Here is a 15736-nt window from a genome sequence, read left to right on the forward strand (position 1 = left end):
ACGGACAGCGCATTGCAGTAGTCCAAGCAGGAGATAACCAGAGCATGCACCACTCTGGGCAGACAGTCTGTGGGCAGGGAGGGTCTCATCCTGCGTACCAGATGGAGCTGCCCTGGACACAGAATTGACCTGCGCCTCCATGGACAGCTGTGAGTCCAGAATGACCCCCAGGCTGCGCACCTGGTCCTTCGGGGGCATAGTGACCCCATTCAGGACCAGGGAGTCCCCCACACCTGCCCGCACCCTGTCCCCCAAAAACAGTCCTTCTGTCTTGTCAGGACTCAACCTCAATCTGTTATCCGCCATCCAACTTGATTTTGCTACTGCCCAGCTTCCAGGTCGGCGGCGATTGAAAGGTAAATGCTTTCTGATCGTGGAATAATAGAATTAAAGAATTGTTTGGCAGCCGCCAAGCGCCACTCACCGAAGCGCTCAAAGGCGTCCGCCATCGCCTGGTTCTTCACCATATCGATCAGCCCGCGGCCCAGGCAGAAGTGCGGAAAGATGAGGAAGACTTTTTTAAGGATGACGTTGATATCGTTCAATTTCTGCTCGGGAGAGGGAAGCAAACACACGCACACATATTTATTTACTTTTTTAAAAAAATTCCATGGATAACCAGGCTTCTACTTCGTAGGAGTTCTGAGTTGGCGTCCCCAGTACAGCATAACAACCAATTTCTACATTATTGTTATTATTATTACTTTATTTATTGAATTTATATGTCGCCCAATACCCGGAGGTCTAACCCGGAGGTCTGCAACCCATTGTTTTGCAGGCCACAAGTTTCCAGTCCTCCTGAAGGAGACTGCTCTTCTTTTTAAAAAATAATAATAATATTGGTGTTTGTTTAAACTTCAAGGCATGCACACAAACTGCGCCTTACATAAATAAATGACGTTCCTTCAGGTATACTGGACCGAGGCAGTTTAGGGCTTTCAAGGTCAGCACCAACACTTTGAATTGTGCTCAGAAACGTACTGGGAGCCAGTGTAGGTCTTTTAAGACCGGTGTTATGTGGTCTCGGCGGCCACTTCCAGTCCCCAGTCTAGCTGCTGCATTCTGGATTAGTTGCAGTTTCCGGGTCACCTTCAAAGGTAGCCCCACGTAGAGCGCATGGCAGTAGTCCAAGCGGGAGATAACCAGAGCATGCACCACTCTGGCCAGACAGTCCGCGGGCAGGGAGGGTCTCATCCTGCATCCCAGATGGAGCTGCCCTAGACAAAGATTTGACCTGCGCCTCCATGGACAGCTGTGAGAGCACCTGCTCTCCTATCCACTTAAATCTCCCTTTGTGTAGAGATTTCCAAAAGGGATACATGACAAATCTGAAGAAACATGAATCGTGCAGGCTGTTTATGTTGGCCAGATTTAACATGTTTCCCTCGGTGGTAGTGAGAGGAAGATACTTAGCTATCCCAGAATCAGAGCGTCTCTGCAAATGCAGAAAACAGGAACCCGATACTCTAGAGCATATATTCTTTTCCTGTGATTTTGGCAGCTATGCCAGAAGACAATTATTTGAGGCCCTAAAATTTAATAGACAGATCTTTACACAACCAACTGTTCAGGACCTGCTGGCGGACAGCAATGAGCAAATTACTTTAATAGTGGCTGAATTTTTAAGTGTGTCCATGAAGAAAGAATGGGCCATGATAAAGAGACTTAGTGGTTTTTAACAGTAGGTTGCTGTGTTGTATTATATCATTTATGTACATCGATTTATTTCTTGGAGTTAAGAATAGGACTGGGATAAATTGTGTTCGCTGAGCCCGTATTTTATACAGTCTGTATATGATGTTTGTTTGTTAATGTGTGGTGTGCTATGCCTAATAAAGGATTTTTTTGAATGTGACAGCTGTGAGTCCAAAATGACCCCCAGGCTGCACACCTGGTCCTTCGGGGGCACGGTTACCCCATTCAGGACCAGGGAGTCCTCCACACCTGCCAGCCTTCTGTCCCCCAAAACAGTCCTTCTGTCTTGTCAGGATTCAACCTCAATCTGTTAGCCGCCATCCATCCTCCAACCGCCTCCAGACACTCACACAGGACCTTCACCCCGCAAGGACCCAGTCGTCTCCGTAGCCTACCTTGTCGGTGAAAAGTTCGAGAACGAAGGTGGCCACGCTTCCGTTGATGCCAATGAAGAGATTGACACATGTCAGGACCACATAGGCAGTGCTTGGGACACTGAAGAGGAACGAGGCTGGGTACATCAGGGGAGTGATGGACCAGCTAGGAGCGGGCAAAGAGAGGGGAGGAAATGAAAAAGAACCATTGAATATTTGAAGAATATCCTAAGTACAGTGGTCCCTTGGTTCTCAAACGCCTTGGTACTCAAACAACTCTAATGCATCCATTCGGAAGGAAATCAGCCCTGAGTGCTCACTGGAAGGACAGATCCTGAAGCTGAGGCTCCAAGACTTTGGCCACCTCAGGAGAAGAGAAGACTCCCTGGAAAAGACCCTGATGCTGGGAAAGATGGAGGGCACAAGGAGAAGGGGATGACAGAGGACCAGATGGTGGGACAGTGTTCTTAGAGCTGCCAGCATGAGTTTGACCAAACTGCGGGAGGCAGTGGAAGACAGGAGGGCCTGGCGTGCTCTGGTCCAGGGGGGCACAAAGAGGCGGACACAACTAAATGACCAAACAACAACACTCAAACAACTTAGAACCCAAACACTGCAAACCCGGAAGTAGGTGTTCCGGTTTGCGAACCTTTTTCGGAATCCGAATGCGCTCCGTTTTGAGTGTTACGCTTCTGATTTGAGTGTTATGCTGAGGTCTGTTTTTGCTATTTATTTTGTGTTTTTGTTTTAGCGGCTCTTTTTGTTTTCGTGACAGTGTGGAACCCAGTTCAGCTACTGATGACTGGTAGTGTGTGTTTGCAGTACATTGTTTATTGCTTTCGTTTTATGGACCAACGGTCTCGTTAGATAGTAAAATTCATGTAAAATTGCCACCACCGATAAGGCCCTGCCCACGTTCCCAACAAGGATAAAGCAGTTTTTTCTGTTTTATCCGTGTTTTTGTATTTTATCTGCAAGCTGCAGATTGAACCCTGACCTGGCAAAAAAGTAGGCTATTTATTATTATTATTAGTAGTAGTATTATAATAATTAGTATTAGTATTACTAGTGTTGCTTGCCCCTGTTCTGGCCCCTGCAATCCACAATCTCAATGCATTTTTGTCCCGGTGGGATTTCCCAGTTGGATAATTTGGTCTTTTTACCACGAGTGTCTATTTGCAAGGGCATCCATTTGGTTTTACAGTGGTGCCTTGGTTCTCAAACACCTTGGTACTCAAACAACTTGGAACCCAAACACTGCAAACCCGGGAGTAAGCATTCCAGTTTGCAAACTTTTTTCGGAATCCGAATGGGCTCTGTTTTGAGTGCCACACTTCCGTTTTGAGCGTTACTCGAGGTCTGTCTGTTTTTGCTATTTATTTTGGGTCTTTGTTTTCTTTTTTCGTGACTGTGTGGAACCCAGTTCAGCTACTGATGGATTGATTGTGTCACAAAAATAAACCGTGTACCGCAGTCACACAATCAATCCATCAGTAGCTGAACTGGGTTCCACACAGTCACGAAAAAAGAAAACAAAGACCCAAAATAAATAGCAAAAACAGACAGACCTCAGCGATATGCTCAAATCGGAATTGTGTACACGGTTTATTGTTTTCATTTTATGGGTCCATGGTGTCGTTAGATAGCAAAATTCATGTTCAATTGCTGTTTTAGGGGTTGTGTTTTTAAAAATCTGGAACGGATTACAGTGGTGCCCCGCAAGACGAATGCCTCGCAAGACGAAAAACCCGCAAGACGAAAGGGTTTTTCGGTTTTTGTGACGCTTCGCTAGACGATTTTCCCTATGGGCTTGCATCGCAAGACGAAAGCCCATAGGGAAATCTCCGGGGACCTCTTTTAAATGCTGGTGGTGGGGAGCAAAGCCTTCCCCCCCCCCTCCGGACTTCAGAAGAGGTCCAGGAAGGCCGGCGGGGGCGAAAGGCTTTGCTCCCCACCGCCAGCATTTTAAAAGCGGTCCGGGATAGCAGCGCTGCCTTTTCCGCTCTCCCAGTTAGGCAGGCAGGGGGGGCAAAGACTTTTGCCCCCCGCCCGCCTTCAGAAGAGGTCCTGGACCTCTTCCGAAGGCGGGCGGGGGACAAAAGTCTTTGCTCCCCCCTGCCTGCCTTTCCGGGAGAGCGGGAAGGCAGCGCTGCCTTTTCCGCTCTCCCGGGAAGGCAGGCAGGGGGGAGCAAAGACTTTCGCCCCCCACCGGCCTTCAGAAGAGGTCGGGGGACAGACTGTCCCCGGACCTGGTCTGAAGGTGGTTTCCATAGGAACGCATTAATTGATTTTTACATGCAAGTAGGATGTGAACCACAAACAGCAGCCGGGGAAGCCTGGGGTACAAGAAATGAAATCATTAGAGGAAAATAATTCAGATATTCTTAAAGCATCAGTGAAACACCGGGCAATAGATATAGGACACAACATAAGACCTCAACCTCTGGGAGAAACGTTGAAAAAGTGATTTGAAATTCATTGTTCTCTGAAACACAACTATTTGATAATGATTAGTGGATATTTTAACTCCTGAGTAGGTTGGCTCAGATGCCGAAAGCGGAATCAGATACGTGTTGGAAATGTAAAGAAATGGGAGGAACTTTTTTCACATGTGGTGGACATGCAGAAAGGTGAAAGAATATTGGGAAACGATTTATAGTGAGTTGGAAAAAAAGTTTAAATGTACCTTCCCCCAAAATACAGAGTCTCTTTCGTTGTGAATAACTCAGAGAAATCCCCAGCTGCCGGAAAAGATTTTGGGGGGCATATTTACCCGATCCCCCCCAAAAAAAGCTCTACAACTTTGGCTGCCAATATCTCCCGAGACGGGACGCGGGTGGCGCTGTGGGTTAAACCACAGAGCCTAGGGCTTGCCGATCAGAAGGTCGGCGGTTTGAATCCCCGCAATGACGGGGTGAGCTCCCGTTGCTCGGTCCCTGCTCCTGCCAACCTAGCAGTTCGAAAGCACGTCAAAGTGCAAGTAGATAAAGAGGTACCACTCCGGCGGGAAGGAAAACGGCGTTTCCGTGCACTGCTCTGGTTCGCCAGAAGCGGCTTCGTCCTGCTGGCCACCTGACCCGGAAGCTGTACGCCGGCTCCCTCGGCCAGTAAAGCAAGATGAGCGCCGCAACCACAGAGTCGTCCGCGACTGGACCTAATGGACAGGGGTCCCTTTACCTTTACCTCCCGAGACAGACGGACGTGAACAAACATGGCCAGAGAACCGTACTGCCAAATCTGGTGAAACTCAAATCCAGCTGTGTTTTGTTCTGTGTATTCTTTTGGGACGCGTGGACTGAATCGAATCTCTTACCCCTACGCCCCTAACGGCCTTACCCGTAGAGGAGGAGGAGGAGGATCAGAGCCGGCAGATTGGCCAAGGAGACGTATGATTTTTGCTGGAAACAGAGGAAAATCAGCACCACCAGGAGCGCCGGAACGAGGTAGTTGCACTGGAAGAAGAATGAGAAGACACAAAGGCGAGTTTGGCAAGATGTTGACAAGGGAAGGCGTGGATTCTGAATATCTCCCCCTGGATTTTGGAACTCTGAACTGGTTTCCAATCTAACAGCAGACCCAGCTGGCTTGAGGACATTGGTTTCAGCGGGTCTACTCTGAGTAGGGCTTGACCGGCTGCAACACAAAAAACAGCGACCATTTGTTGTGGACAAAGGACAGCTGGACATATAAAGGGCCCCATGACCTTCAGGAGCTGAGGGCAGGCGTAGGCAAACTCCAGTCTTCCAGATGTTTTGAGACTACAATTCCCATCATCCCTAGCTAACAGGACCAGTGGTCAGGGATGATGGGAATTGTAGTCCCAAAGAAAAGGAGGGCCGGAGTTTGCTTATGCCTGGCTTAGGGCCTCATCAAACCTAAATCCAGCCCTGGCAAGTTCGCAGCGTCGGCCTCGCTCCGCTGTGGCGCTTCCACTTTCGGGGCCCTCCTGATCACGTGTGTGCCCACCCCCCAATTTTATTTTATTTTTAAACCAGAGGTTTCCTTTAAAATGAAAAAAATCCACCCCAATGGGCCTGATGGCCCTCCAAAATAAAAATAAATAAAATAATAATTTATTACAATCATACCTCAGGTTACAGATGCTTCGGGTTACTTCCAGGTTTTGGCACTTGTGCATAAGCGTTAACTCGCACTTTGCGCACGGGCAGAAGTGCCGGATCGTAACCCATGCAGGTTGCGGACGTGCGTCCCGCACGGATCACGTCCGCAACCCAAGCGTCCACTGTATTTGTACCCCGCCCACCTGGCTGGGCTTCCCCAGCCGCTCTGAGCGGCTTCCAACAAAATATTAAAATACAATAGTCTATTAAACATTAAAGGTAAAGGGACCCCTGACCGTTAGGTCCAGTCGTGGCCGACTCTGGGGTTGCGGCGCTCATCTCGCTTTATTGGCTGAGGGAGCCAGCGTACAGCTTCTGGGTCATGTGGCCAGCAGGACTAAGCCGCTTCTGGCGAACCAGAGCAGCGCACGGAAATGCCATTTACCTTCCCGCCAGAGTGGTACCTATTGATCTACTTGCACTGGTATGCTTTCGAACTGCTAGGTTGGCAGGAGCAGGGACCGAGCAAGGGGAGCTCACCCCGTCATTGCGGGGATTCGAACCGCCGACCTTCTGATCGGCAAGTCCTAGGCTCTGTGGTTTAACCCACAGCGCCACCCGCATCCCTATTAAACATTAAAAGCTTCCCTAAACGAAAGAGGACATGTCCTGGTTTTCAAGGACGTATGGCAACCCTTGCTTCTCTCTCTTTCTTACCATATCCCAGGTGAAGTTGCCCAGCCAGTAGACCCCGGGCTTCATCCCGCTAACAATCTGGAGGTGTTTGGCTTTGCTGACGCGCTCCTCGATGAGGAAGAGGACGAAGCTGGCCGGGACGAAGGACATGGCGAACATCACACAGATGGAGACCAGCACGTCCACCGACGTGGCCATCCTGTCAGTAAGGAAAATCGGAGGAATACAGTAGAGTTGGGGAAGAGGGAGAGAAGGAAACAGGGACCAAGTGAGCTCATATCTTAAAAATAAATACCGTATTTTTTGCTCTATAAGACTCACTTTCCCTCTCCTAAAAAGTAAGGGGAAATGTGTGTGCGTCTTATGGAGCGAATGCAGGCTGCACAGCTATTCCAGAAGCCAGAACAGCAAGAGGGATTGCTGCTTTCACTGCGCAGCGATCTCTCTCGCTGTTCTGGCTGCTGAGATTCAGAATATGTTTTTTCTTGTTTTACTCCTCCAAAAACTAGGTGCGTCTTGTGGTCTGGTGCGTCTTATAGAGCGAAAAATACGGTAATCTTATTTATTTTTCACGCACATAAAAAACAAATTTTAACACAGACAGTAAGTTACTTTATCCATCCAACCCGTTCGCGATTTCCCTATTTACCCTTGAATGCTGTGTATTTATTGCCAATGCTATTCGATAAATCCATCGTTTTAATCTATTTGATTTAATAATTCACTCCGTTGCTCATCTTTCAAGCCCTGCTCGAATTCATAGCAGTTCTTTGAATAGCCAGTAAAAAGTTTCCAGAATTCAGAGACAAAAACCACCCCAAATTCCGGTTTCCACGAACGGGATACCGTCCCATTACTCCAAGAGTAATGGGAGCACCCGCCGAGCTTCCGTGATGTCACAGCAGTGCAGCCAATCACGGCATCCAGAGACCACCCCAATGCTTCTGCGCCATCTACTCACAGGGCCGCCTCCGAAAGCTGCTCTTTGGTCAAATTGAGCGGGTGGTTGATGGCCGTGATGCCGTAACGCGAGGGGTCAGCCCCGGCAGGTAGACTCGCCCGCAGCAGACCGTTGTTCGCCACGTTGACAAAAGACACCATGGCGTGCCAACCCTTGTTGTTGAACCACACCTGTGGGCAGGATAAGGTAAAGGTAAAGGGACCCCTGACCATTAGGTCCAGTCGTGGCTGACTCTGGGGTTGCAGCGCTCATCTCGCTTTACTGGCCGAGGGAGCCGGCGTACAGCTTCCAGGTCATGTGGCCAGCAGGACTAATCCGCTTCTGGTGAACCAGAGCAGCGCACGGAAACGCCGTTTACCTTCCTGCCAGAGTGGTACCTATTTATCTACTTGCACTGGTGTGCTTTCGAACTGGTAGGTTGGAAGGGGGGACCGAGCAACGGGAGCTCACCCCGTCATTGCGGGGATTCGAACCGCCGACCTTCTGATCGGCAAGTCCTAGGCTCTGTGGTTTAACCCACAGCGCCACCCAACGTGCAGGATACCACATTATTATTATTTGTTAGTGTTTAACACAGTGTTTCGCCAACATCAACATCATTGGACTGGTCATGTTGTGCAGATGCCCGATTATTGTCTTCCAAACAACTCCTCTATTCCGAACATACAAATGGAAAGTGTAATGCTGGTGGTCAGCAAAAGAGGTTCAAAGACTCTCTCAAGGCAAATCTAAAATGTAGTATAAACACCGACAACTGGGAAACACTGGCCTGCAAGTGCCCCAGTTGGAGAACAGCCTTTAGCAAAGGTGTCGTGGGCTTTGAAGACACTCGAACTCAGGACGCAAGGGAGAAACGTGCTAAGAGGAAGGCATGCTTGGCAAACCCTCACCGGGATCAACTCCCGTCCAGAAGCCTATGTCGCCACTGTGGAAGGACGTGTGGGTCCAGAATTGGCCTCCACAGTCACTTACGGACTCACTGTTAAGACCGTGTTTATGGAAGACAATCTTACTCGGCTACGAGGGATCACCAAAGAAGAAGAATAATAAAATATGCAGAAGCACACCTTCACATTCTGACGTGTTCTCAGCCCCTCAACGAAGCCACTGAGGTTATTCAGAAGTCTGTCCAGAGGACCCCCCTGTGATGGGAGGGGAAAAAAGGCAGGGCGTAAATAGATCACCGTAACAACTTTCGCTATTCATTCGTTCAATACATGACCCCCAAAATCTGCTCCTAAACATCAAACAATAAAGAAGGAAGAAGCCATTGACGAAGAAAATTGGCAAAACAAAATACTGAACCATGCAGGACATATTAGATCATTTGAAATCCAAGAAAAAAAAGGACATTCATTTTTATATATATAAAAAAGGAGACATGTTTAACACACACCATGCAAGCTTTGTGTACAGCTTTCTACATGAGCTGAACTTCTAAAAGTCACTTGTAACTTAATGTTTAATAGACTATTGTATTTTAATATTCTGTTGGAAGCCGACCAGAGTGGCTGAGGAAACCCAGCCAGATGAGCAGGGTATAAATAATAAATTATTATTATTATTGTAACAAGATGAATAAGATTTAAAACTGGACTGTTGAGAAAGTAAGACTATGTGGATGTACGTGATTAAGTATAAAATAATGGAGCCGGGAGGAGTGGTGGAGGGAAGTCAATTAAGATTTATGATTTAATTATTTGATTGTAATGGGGCTTTGTTTTTTGTTTGTTATCATAAAGTTAATAAATTGTATACAGTGGACGCTTGGGTTGCGAACGTGATCCATGCGGGAGGCATGCTCGCAACACGCAGCGCCACGTCTGCGCACGCACAGGGTGTGATTCTGTGCATACGCAAAGCGCAACTTAGTGTTTCTGCGCATGCACGAGCACCAAAACCCGGAAGTAACCCATTCCGGTACTGCCAGGTTCTGCGCGGTGCGTAATCTGAAAACCTGAAGCGTCTGTAACCCGAGGTATGACTGTATATTAAAAAAAGAGATTTAGGATCACGCCGGCAGGTCTTCCTTGCTTTCCAAACACTGGCTGAGCCGCACCTCAGCGACGACGAGCCGGTCGCGGATCTCTCTTGCGACGGCGGCCACCTCCAACGGCGACGGCAGGGCTTCGAAACTGCGGCCGCCCAGGGAGAATCCGCCGTACCTTGCGAGGGCAGAGAGAGTAGAGGTGTTAGCCTTGTGAGGAGAGGACAGTGGGGTACCCCCCCTAGGAGATGAGATATCTGGGCCGAGATGGCCACTGGCTCCTAGGCTCATACAACAACAACAATCTTTATTACGGTCCAGAGACCCAACAAATCGTTACCAAGCAATACACAATCCAGACAGCCTACCTCCAGGTTAAACAAGCATTTTGTTCAGAATATAGGGATCATTGGTTCTTGCAACCACCGATAAAAACTTGGCCACTGCTAATGTTCTAGCGTTTGTCCGGTCTTCCAATAGGAACCTGACATAGCGAAGCCTCTGATTTTCCCGGGAAAGGTACCAGCAAGGGTAGTATCAGTTCAGCCCTGGCTTGCTCGTATTTTGCACAGTGCAGCAAAATACGTTTTATGGAATTGATGTCTTGGGCACACGAGCAAAGTCTGTCCTGGTAGGGAACTCCTCTCAACACTGCAGAAGGAAAGACGTTTAGTCTGGCTTTGATGAAAAGCCTTCGATAGTTTGGTACCGTCAGGTTTTTAATGTAAGGTGTTAACTTAAAGACATGCCCATATTGTACTCCTACTGCCAGCGGACTGCAGACTGTGTGTGATCGAGACCCTAGGCTCATATAACATCAAGACGACCACGGTCTTCGCTCAACCCCAGGGGGGCATCTTCGAGACGCCCTGGAAACTTCCAGTTTCCAAGCCAGGAAAGGTTCGAATGAATGAACGCCGCTTACCGTTGTTCGTTGACCCATTTTTTGGTTCGCAACCTGAAAAAAGAAGGAAACAAGATAAAAAGCGAGTTTGTGGAGAAGGAAGAAGGAAGGAAAAGGAAGGGACATTTTATCACATGTGGTGGGATTGTAAGGTAATTTTAAAAAATTGGGAAATGATATACAACTCATTGAAGAAAATGTTCCATTTAACATTTGTTTAAAAACCTGAAGCATTTTTATTAGGGATTGTAGGGAAAGATCTGCCTAAAAAGCTGAAAAACATCTTCATGTATGCGACAACGACCGCAAGCATTTTAATAGCACAAGGATGGAAGACTGAAGAAACCCCAACTAAAGAATCATGGCAAGAAAAATTGATGGATTATGCAGAACTGGCAAAACTGACACACAAGCTACGGGACAAAGATAATTGCGACTTTAAAGATGAATGGGAACCCTTTACAAAGTATTTGAAGACGCAACAAAGCGAACTGGACTCCTTGGCTGGTTTTGAATAAACATTCACAAACTTTTTATTGATATTAATCAACTAAATAGTTTAAGGATCTATACAACTGTGTAACATGCAGAAAACAGCATTTCTAGAGAAATCAAAAACTGGAACTGTGGGAAGTTGGGGGTGGGGGTGGGTGGGTTCTGTGGGGGAGGGAGGAAAAATGGGGGGGAATAAGGATGATATGTTTTGTTTTAATTTTGAATAAAAATATATTTAAAAAGAGAAGAAAGTGAGTTTGTGGCGAGCTTAACACGAGCCAACAGAGTTTTCAAACCAAACCATGGATTATTGGCTCAACACGCTGTGGCCCAGTTTGCATGCCACAGATCCTGAAGCAATTTTGACGAGTTTGTGTGTGTGAGAGAGAAGAGAGATGTATCGCCCACGTACCCTTGGCGGATGACTTTTGGGTAGGTCTTCACTAGGTAATCGGAGATGTTCCTGCCGGTGAGGTTCTGGAGAATGTCACCCGTGTTTCTCTGCATCTGGAATGGGGAGTTCAGACAGGTCACCAAACCTGCGTCACTGTAGCCTATTGCAGCTGACATAAAAAGTCAGTCTGAGGCTGTTTACACCTGGAGAGTTTGATTTACATCTCACAGAGCCCAGGAGCAAAGACCTCCAACCGCCACCCTTTCCAAGAGGACAGATTTGCAATTCAATACCTCTCATGTGATCTAAAGTTAAACACTCACATGTATAGTAGCAGAAAACAATGGTGAATTATCAACTCAACTTAGAGCTCAGAGTCCCTTAGAAAACCACAGTTATAAATAGGAATAATACTTTATTATTTATATCCCGCCCATCTGGCTGGGTTTCCCAAGCCACTCTGGCCGGCTCACAACAGATGAAAAACAGAATAAAACACCACACATTAAAAACTTCCCTAAACAGGGCTGCCTTCAGATGTCTTCTAAAAGTCAGATAGTTGTTTATTTCCTTGATATCTAATGGGAGGACGTTCCACAGGGAGGGTGCCACCAGCGAGAAGGCCCTCTGCCTGCTTCAATGTAACCTCACTTCTCGCAAGGAGGGAACTGCCAGAAGGCCCTCGGGAGATGGACCCCGGTGTCCGGGCTGAACGATGGAGGTGAAGACGCTCCTTCAGGTCTACTGGGCCATTTAGGGCTTTCAAGGTCAGCACCAACACTTTGAATTGTGCCTGGAAACATCCTGGGAGCCAATGTAGGTCTTTCAAGACCGGTGTTATGTGGTCTCGGCGGCCGCTCCCAGTCCCTAGTCTAGCTGCCGCATTGTGGATTAGTTGTAGTTTCCGGGTCACCTTCAAAGGCAGCCCCACGGAGAGCGCATGGCAATAGTCCAAGCGGGAGATAACCAGAGCATCCACCACTCTGGCCAGACAGTCTACGGGCAGGGAGGGTCTCATTCTGCGTACCAGATGCAGCTGGGAGACAGCTGTAGTGTCTCGTATTTCATTTCCCATTTCAGTGTGAATTAAACCAATTACACTTAACCCTGGAAAAGACCCTGATGTTGGGAAAGATGGAGGGCACAAGGAGAAGGGGGCGACAGAGGACGAGATGGTGGGACAGTGTTCTCGAAGCTACCAGCATGAGTTTGACCAAACTGCGGGAGGCAGTGGAAGACAGGAGGGCCTGGCGTGCTCTGGTCCAGGGGGTCACGAAGAGTCGGACACGACTAAACAACTAAACAACAACTTAACGCTGGCTTTTCATTAAAGTGGGGTGAGGGGTGTCAAGTTTTACCTGAGGTGGGGGCAGCCCCCCAGCCGTTTCGGGGCAATCCGGGAGCATCTTCCGGGACTTCCGGGAGCTGCACACACAGTCCGGAGATGGGTTGGCCGAAGTCCAGTTGCCATTCTCAAAAAACGAAGCCAGCGCCGGCGACACTTCCGGGGTCACGAAGCCCCGTTCGTGGGGCGGTACCGACGGGCAAGGAGCCTTCCTGGAGCCCTCAAGGCAAGCAGCAGGTTATTGGGGAATGTGGCCCCAGGTTAGTGGCCCCATTTGAATAAAATATTGAGGTGGGGGTCAGGTAAGCCGCATCCCACATAATCACATGGCAGAGCACACACACACACACACACTATTTGAATGGCAATGCCCATCAACTTTGGGGACCCCCTCAAATCATCCCTAGCTAACAGGACCAGTGGTCAGGGATGATGGGAATTGTAGTCCCAAAACATCTTGCGAGCCAAGTTTGCCTATGCCTGGTTTAATAAATAAAGGTAAAGGTAAAGGGACCCCTGACCGTTAGGTCCAGTCATGGCCGACTCTGGGGTTGCAGCGCTCATCTCGCTTTACTGGCCGAGGGAGCCGGCGTACAGCTTCTGGGTCATGTGGCCAGCAGGACTAAGCCGCTTCTGGCGAACCAGAGCAGCGCACGGAAACGCCGTCTACCTTCCCGCCGGAGTGGTACCTATTTATCTACTTGCACTGGTGTGCTTTCGAACTGCTAGGTGGGCAGGAGCAGGGACCGAGCAACAGGAGCTCACCCCGTCATTGCGGGGATTCGAACCGCCGACCTTCTGATCGGCAAGTCCTAGGCTCTGTGGTTTAACCCCCAGCGCCAGCCAAATCCCAGGTTTAATAAATAAATATCCATTATTAGGCATAGCAAACCATGCATTATCAAACAGACACCGTATGCGAATTGTACAAAATACGAGCTCAACATAACAAAGGCAGATCTTTAACTCCAGAGAAAATCAATTTGCATAAATACTACATTATTACAACACTACCGCATCACCGATCAATTAAGAACTGCTAAATCTCTTTATAATGGCCCAGTCTTTCTACATGGATAGCACTCAAAAATTCAGCCACTATTCAAGTAATTTGATCATTCCTGTCCGAGAACAGTTGACAGCATAGAATTGAGCCTATTGAGTTTTAAGTCCTCTAATAATTGTCTTCTGGCGTAAATGCCAAAATTACAAGAAAAGGAAATATGCTCCGAAGGATCAGGTTCTTGTTTACTACGTTTGCAGAGACGCTCTGACTCTGGGAGAGCAAAATATCTTCCTCTTACTATCGTCGAGGGAAACATATTAAAGTAAGATTGATGTTACGATGGAAAATATTGAGAAAAACCAATAAGCATGATTATAAAAAAACACAACAACAAACCCACAGGCCAAGGTAGTTATGGAGGTTCAGGACCCAGGAAACTTATTAAATCTATGCCTGGTTTAAAGGCTGCTCTGCAAGGTACTCACAGATCCGGAAGATCCCTCACGCACTTGGTCCCAAAACCAGGTTCACGGAGGAGAGATTCGAGGAGCCGGGAGGAGACCACATCGCCCAGGGAATCGTCACTGAGCGGCGGGGAGAAGAATGAATGAATCTTTGTTTGCGTCAGCCATCGGCCAAAGCGATAAAACAACAATACGATATACAAAGAATAGAACTAAAAAGTAAATTATACAGAATACATTTTGGGGTTTTGAATCAATGGTCAAATAGTGGACCTTATTCTGATTGCCCCAGCGAAAAACCTTGCCATCTTTGCTGTCACCTGCTCATCTTGATCTGCCCGGAGAGAGGACCCTGGGGCAGTGGCTGGGCGACCCGGGATGGACGATAAAAGAGGGGTGATAATCTCATTCCTCAAGTCTTTATAAAGAGGGCAAGCCAGAAAGGCATGTGCCACCGATTCGGGACGGCCGTCTCCACAGGGACGTTTTTCGTGTGGGATCTGTTGGAATCATCCCTCAAGTCTTTGGATTAGATGATGAGTCTTTGCAAATTGTGTTTCTAAAGGAGCTTTCGTTATTGGCCAATGCCAAGGTGTTTGCATTCTTTTGTTATGGATAAAGTTAGAGCTTAATAATTATCTCACTATTAATATGCTTCTTAATTGTATTTCACTATTAATATAGGTAAAGGGACCCCTGACCATTAGGTCCAGTTGTGGCCGACTCTGGGGTTGCGGTGCTCATCTCGCTTTACTGGCCGAGGGAGCCGGCGTCCAGCTTCCGAGTCATGTGGCCAGCAGGACTAAGCCGCTTCTGGCGAACCAGAGCAGCGCACGGAAACGCTGTTTACCTTCCCGCAGGAGCAGTACCTATTTATCTACTTGCACTACTTGCACAGCACCACCCGCGTCCCATCTTAAGTTAGAGCTTAATAATTATCTCACTATTAATATGTTTGTAAATTGTATTTCACTATTAATATACTGGGATGCAAGTGGTGCTGTGGGTTAAACCACAGAGCCTAGGACTTGCCGATCAGAAGGTCGGTGGTTCGAATCCCCATGATGGGGTGAGCTCCCGTTGCTCGGTCCCTGCTCCTGCGCACCTAGCAGTTCGAAAGCACATCAAAGTGCAGGTAGATAAATAGGTACCGCTCTGCCGGGAAGGTAAATGGCATTTCTGTGCTCTGGTTCACCAGAAGCGGCTTCGTCATGCTGGCCACATGAACCGGAAGCTGTACGCCGGCTCCCTCGGCCAATAAAGCGAGATGAGTGCCGCAACCCCAGAGTCAGTCACGACTGGACCTAATGGTCAGGGGTCCCTTTACCTTTACTTTTATTAATATACTTCTTAA

At 48.0% G+C, this 15736-nt stretch overlaps 1 protein-coding gene across 1 annotated transcript in view; it reads right to left on the reverse strand.

The window, feature by feature from the left end:
• Positions 1-15736, reverse strand: part of ABCA7 (ATP binding cassette subfamily A member 7) — an 82868-nt gene that overhangs the window by 13304 nt on the left and 53828 nt on the right. Inside the window, exons 30-40 of the mRNA XM_081895335.1 lie at positions 14404-14502; positions 12926-13124; positions 11586-11680; positions 10700-10732; positions 9847-9952; positions 8855-8929; positions 7788-7957; positions 6848-7025; positions 5406-5521; positions 2091-2235; positions 425-548 (exon numbers count right to left, since the gene is read on the reverse strand). Coding sequence (XP_081751461.1) covers positions 425-548; positions 2091-2235; positions 5406-5521; positions 6848-7025; positions 7788-7957; positions 8855-8929; positions 9847-9952; positions 10700-10732; positions 11586-11680; positions 12926-13124; positions 14404-14502 — 1340 coding nt within the window. The remainder of the gene's footprint in view (positions 1-424; positions 549-2090; positions 2236-5405; positions 5522-6847; positions 7026-7787; positions 7958-8854; positions 8930-9846; positions 9953-10699; positions 10733-11585; positions 11681-12925; positions 13125-14403; positions 14503-15736) is intronic.

The sequence above is a fragment of the Podarcis melisellensis genome, assembly GCF_964234715.1.
Source record: "Podarcis melisellensis genome assembly, chromosome: 18".
Classification (NCBI taxonomy): Eukaryota; Metazoa; Chordata; class Lepidosauria; order Squamata; family Lacertidae; genus Podarcis; species Podarcis melisellensis.